The 6,208-nt window shown below is 50.5% G+C and overlaps 1 protein-coding gene across 1 annotated transcript in view; it reads left to right on the top strand.

Moving 5' to 3' along the window:
- HSPG2 (heparan sulfate proteoglycan 2) overlaps positions 1–6,208 on the top strand; it is a 95,713-nt gene that overhangs the window by 37,403 nt on the left and 52,102 nt on the right. Inside the window, exons 49-50 of the mRNA XM_018574083.1 lie at positions 1,143–1,246; positions 1,363–1,543. Of these exons, the coding sequence (XP_018429585.1) occupies positions 1,143–1,246; positions 1,363–1,543 (285 nt within the window). The remainder of the gene's footprint in view (positions 1–1,142; positions 1,247–1,362; positions 1,544–6,208) is intronic.

The raw sequence follows: 6,208 nt of genomic DNA, 5'->3' as shown, positions 1-6,208 counted from the left end.
GCCGCCCCCCTCCAAACTTTTGTTCTGGGGAGGGGGGGGGGGGTTAGAAGCTCTGATGGCTCCATGTCCCCGATGGGGCATTTCCACACAAGGAGGTAGTACAGGAGGCAATAACAACCCAACAAGGTCCTACCCCCGTCTCCGATCCAACCAACCGTGTTCTGAGGCTTTGCTTGTAGACGGCGAGGAGGTTCATGTCCTTTGCTGGGCAGATAATCTGATGTACATAGCTTCCTGAAAACATCACAGCACCCGGCCTCAGTACTCCTCTCAGGAGCCCTCGGCCCTGATACAAGCAGTGGGCGGGCTCTTGGGAGGAGTTATGCAAATGTCAAAATGACTTGATGGTTGGGTGTCAGTCTGGAGGCGTGGGCGTTCCTAGGCAGGATATATTTGCATACAGACCACCCCTAGGTAACGCCCACATGTGATGCTGAGCCTCCACGATTGACAGAGCTGAAATCCAATGAATGAAAGGGGCGGGGCCAGAGAAATTCAGTGACTGAAGGGGAGGACGGAGGTCAGATAGAAGACTAAAGGGAAGAACGGAGGTCAGATAGAAGACTGAAGGGGAGGACGGAGGTCAGATGAGGTCAGATAGAAGACTGAAGGGGAGGCTGGAGGTCAGATCGAAAACTGAAGGGGAGGACGGAGGTCAGAAGACTGAAAGTGAGGCTGGAGGTCAGATGGAAGACTGAAGGGGAGGACGGAGGTCAGATAGAAGACTGAAGGGGAGGCTGGAGGTCAGATTTAATTGGGAAGAGTTCCTGTGGAGTCCGGAGGCACTGGTACCCTCTAGATTGTGTTGTATGAAGTTTTGGAACACTCTGGGCTCCGGCCTCCTGTGGCGCGGCGTGTGGTGATCGGTGTCTCATACAATGTTCTCTAATAACCTTTCTGTTGGATTTTGCTGCATTTCCTGGGACTGTCCTCCACCGGCAGAGTATTGAGGTTTGTCCTGCATGTGACTTCTCTGTTACATTGTATTCTGTCCCTCCTCCCCCCCATACCCCTCATACTGCCCCCCCCCCCAGAACAGAAGCACTTAGGGGGGCTCCCTTGTAGCCTCGTCCTCCCAGGTGGTGGAGGCCGTGGTGGTAGTGATGTTTGTGAAATAACAGACGTCTTCTTCTCCTTTGCAGCGTCCTCCATCACCAGACCCATCACCGTGACGGTGGAGGAGCAGAGGGTGCAGAGCGTGCGCCAGGGATCGGATGTCACCTTCATATGTACGGCAAAGAGCGTGGTGAGTGACCCGAGGGGCGGAGACTCGAGAGGTCCTCTTCTGGGATTTATGGGTCCGGGTTCTTGTTGGTTCCACTGATTCTGGTGTCATGTGTCCTCCACTCTTGTCCTCTCCAGTCTCCAGCCTACACCCTGGTGTGGACCCGGCAGAACAACGGGAAGCTTCCAGAGAGAGCGATGGACTTCAATGGCATCCTAACCATCCGCAATGTGCAGCCGGAGGACGCCGGGATCTACTTCTGCACCGGCTCCAACATGTTCGACATGGATGAGGGCAACGCCACGCTCTATGTTCAAGGTTGGTGAAAGAGTCACCGTTAGACCACTCCATCCTCCACCTCACTTGCATGATGCTGTCCTCCACTCTCCTCTCTGCCTCCGCACCCCGTACCTCATTCTCTCGGCATGCTCGGCTCTCATTGGCCTCCCTTGGCTTCTAGGCTTTGGGCCCCATTCTATGTGGACTTTCCTCCCGGTGCCTCCTCCATGGCCTCCTCCATGACTTCTGTCTCTTCACCCTTCAACTCATCCAATCAGGACTCTCGCTGCCTGGGCCCGCACAACCTGTCACATCACATGACCGCAGATGGCAAATTAAAAGCGCTCCTCTTCCCACCGCTAGCAGATCCCGCCTTTCCGTCACATTCTTCCCTCTCATTCGCTGAGCTTCTGCCTCCTCCTTCCAATGATCCTCCTCCCCCGAGCTGTGACCACAAATCTGCTTTTCTTTATACTTCTCTTTGTGCTTTCCAATAAATGAGAACGGAACGCCAACTGTCCGTGTGTCCAATGCCAGAAAGCGGGGGATGGGGGAGGTCGGAATTCGGTAAACACTCACCCCTAGGGACTCTGAGGTTTCTTCATGAAGTGTGTTAGACTTTGGCCTGAGCATTGGTCCAGCAACCGGTGAATGGGGGTGAGGGGCTGTTCCATGACTCTAAGATCGCAGCAACATTCAGACAATACACGGGATGCCAACAGTCCCATGTCCTCCGATGTGCGTAACATATTTCATGTCCGGCCTCATAGCTCCCTGTTCTCGTGTGAGAATCTGCCAAAGGCACCTTGTCCTCCCGTCTCCCCCCTGCAGGACTTATTACAAGTGAGCTGCTTAGGTGTCATGCCATGTCCACTGTCTAGGGGTCATGTCCACCTCACAGGGATCATGGGATGTCCATTGCCTAGGGGTCATGCTATGTCCACCTCACAGGGATCATGACATGTCCATTGCCTAGGGGTCATGCTATGTCCACCTCACAGGGATCATGACATGTCCATTGCCTAGGGGTCATGCTATGTCCACCTCACAGGGATCATGACATGTCCATTGCCTAGGGGTCATGCTATGTCCACCTCACAGGGATCATGACGTGTCCACTGTCTAGGGGTCATGCTATGTCCACCTCACAGGGGTCATGCTATGTCCACCTCACAGGGATCATGACGTGTCCACTGTCTAGGGGTCATGCTATGTCCACCTCACAGGGGTCATGCTATGTCCACCTCACAGGGATCATGACGTGTCCACTGTCTAGGGGTCATGCCATGTCCACTGTCTAGCGGTCATACTACGTCCACCTCACAGGGATCATGCCATGTCCACTGTCTAGTGGTCATACTACGTCCACCTCACAGGCCTCCTGCTATGCCCACAGCCCAGGCGCAGTGTCCACCATCTTGCCTTTCCTGTATCTGGGTGTGTCCTGTTTGCAGTCCCCTCACATAGTCGGTTTCTCCTCTTTGGGACTCGGTGACGGGCTCTTGTACTTTCAGCCATCATATAGAGAACTCCACATTCTCAGGAACACGCATCTGTTGTGTACTGCGGTGGCAGGAAGATCTCCATTGTAGGTTTATGTTGTCATTGACCAGAGGAGAGGTCTGGGAGTGTCCATGGTGGTCAGCCTAGTGTGGGGAGACATGGTAATGTGGCTTGGATGTGATGGTGGAAGAAGCAGACGGCGGCTCCTGTGCCGTAGGGAGTATTCCGCAGAGGAATGGAGGTTATTACCATGTGATGAGGTCATTACTCGAGCTGCGGTTCTGGATTCCTGACTTGCTATGGGCTCCGTATGACAGAACATCTCAGCGTCTTGTCATCAGGCCCGCAATTATCACAGGCAGGAGACGAATGAAGGATTATATTATGTATATGACGCCGAGACCCAGATCACTGTGACACGGGACTGCAGAGAGGCAGAATGGTTCTGTTATCATGATGAAAATTATAGGTGGGGTCTAGAGACGTGGTCTGTCCCATATTGAACAGTGGTCAGAGACGTGGTCTGTCCCATATTGAACAGTGGTCAGAGACGTGGTCTGTCCCATATTGAACAGTGGTCAGAGACGTGGTCTGTATAAACCATATCAGGTTTACTCCTTCCAGCCGGTCATCTGCCCATTGGATATAATGAGTTGCTCCGATGCCTTGAGGTCATTACTCGAGCTGCGGTTCTGGATTCCTGACTTGCTATGGGCTCCGTATGACAGAACATCTCAGCGTCTTGTCATCAGGCCCGCAATTATCACAGGCAGGAGACGAATGAAGGATTATATTATGTATATGACGCCGAGACCCAGATCACTGTGACACGGGACTGCAGAGAGGCAGAATGGTTCTGTTATCATGATGAAAATTATAGGTGGGGTCTAGAGACGTGGTCTGTCCCATATTGAACAGTGGTCAGAGACGTGGTCTGTCCCATATTGAACAGTGGTCAGAGACGTGGTCTGTCCCATATTGAACAGTGGTCAGAGACGTGGTCTGTCCCATATTGAACAGTGGTCAGAGACGTGGTCTGTATAAACCATATCAGGTTTACTCCTTCCAGCCGGTCATCTGCCCATTGGATATAATGAGTTGCTCCGATGCCTGAATCACAGAATTATCACAGCGGAGGTACCGGCCCATCTCTTCTGCCAGTATGGAGGTGCGTAGAGTGTGGGGTCGGAGATATTTCATGTATCTCATCACAAATCTTCATATGTTGCCTTATCTCCTTAGATAGAACAGCTTAGGTGAGGGTGGAGTTGGCCGGTGTCACGTTGTGTCAGGCAGGTTGGTGAGTGTGGAGTTGGCCTGTGTCACGTTGTATCAGGCAGGTTGGTGAGGGAGTTGGCCGGTGTCATGTTGTATCAGGCAGGTTGGTGAGGGTGGAGGTGGCCGGTGTCACGTTGTATCAGGCAGGTTGGTGAGGGTGGAGGTGGCCGGTGTCACGTTGTATCAGGCAGGTTGGTGAGGGTGGAGTTGGCCGGTGTCACGTTGTGTCAGGCGGTGGTGTGGTCTGCATCGTGTTATATAATAATGGTTTTGGCCTTCATGGCGCAGTGCAGAAGAGAAGAATCCTGAGAATGTTGGATCCTATTAATGGGATTTCTGATGGTCTCTGTATGGTTGCGGGATATTTCTGATGGTCTCTGTATGGTTGCGGGATATTTCGAATGGTCTCTGTATGGTTGCGGGATATTTCGGATGGTCTCTGTGTGGTTGCGGGATATTTCGGATGGTCTCTGTATGGTTGCGGGATATTTCGGATGGTCTCTGTGTGGTTGCGGGATATTTCGGATGGTCTCTGTATGGTTGCGGGATATTTCGGATGGTCTCTGGTTGCGGGATATTTCGGATGGAGGGGTTTATAATGTGACAACCTTCCGAATGAAGAGTTCCTGTGGACGGGCGATGGAGATGGCAGCCATGTGGAGTTAAGGAGACATCCCAAATGTTCTCTCCCGGAGGATGGAAATACATAGTACCTGCACCTGATGTACTGACTGTATGAATGGCCCGCCTTGTATATAGGAGAGACAGTATATGCCTGAAGACCCGGCCTGCTATGCCCTTCAGGACCTTCTGCCCTCAGTGGGATGCGGATTGGACCTCACAGTGTGAAACAGAAGAATACTATCAATGTATACCTCAAACATATGCTATACCTCGGACATATGCTATACCTCGGACACATGATATACCTCGGACATATGATATACCTCGGACATATGATATACCTCGGACATATGATATACCTCAATACACATACAATGTGCCATACACTTCAATAAACACAAATCCCTCCAAATATATAAATCCAAAACTATATTCCTCACTAACAAATAGTGCCGTATACACCTCAATACATTATTTACCTGCTGTATACTTCAACATACATTGTATAATATACACACACACACTGTATGGCTACAAATGTTTGCAGACCCCCTGACCATCAGACCTATATGAGCTTGTTGGACATTCCATCCATGCGCCATGGCAATTAATTTGGCACTTTCCTGTGGACGGGCGATGGAGATGGCAGCCATGTGGAGTTAAGGAGACATCCCAAATGTTCTCTCCCGGAGGATGGAAATACATAGTACCTGCACCTGATGTACTGACTGTATGAATGGCCCGCCTTGTATATAGGAGAGACAGTATATGCCTGAAGACCCGGCCTGCTATGCCCTTCAGGACCTTCTGCCCTCAGTGGGATGCGGATTGGACCTCACAGTGTGAAACAGAAGAATACTATCAATGTATACCTCAAACATATGCTATACCTCGGACATATGCTATACCTCGGACACATGATATACCTCGGACATATGATATACCTCGGACATATGATATACCTCGGACATATGATATACCTCGGACATATGATATACCTCGGACATATGATATACCTCGGACATATGATATACCTCAATACACATACAATGTGCCATACACTTCAATAAACACAAATCCCTCCAAATATATAAATCCAAAACTATATTCCTCACTAACAAATAGTGCCGTATACACCTCAATACATTATTTACCTGCTGTATACTTCAACATACATTGTATAATATACACACACACACTGTATGGCTACAAATGTTTGCAGACCCCCTGACCATCAGACCTATATGAGCTTGTTGGACATTCCATCCATGCGCCATGGCAATTAATTTGGCACCCCCC

This window comes from Nanorana parkeri, unplaced genomic scaffold (genome assembly GCF_000935625.1).
Source record: "Nanorana parkeri isolate BGI_ZX_2015 unplaced genomic scaffold, ASM93562v1 scaffold2726, whole genome shotgun sequence".
In the NCBI taxonomy this organism is placed as follows: Eukaryota; Metazoa; Chordata; class Amphibia; order Anura; family Dicroglossidae; genus Nanorana; species Nanorana parkeri.
Note: the sequence above shows the minus strand (reverse complement) of the source record. Positions and strands in the feature narration are given on the sequence as shown.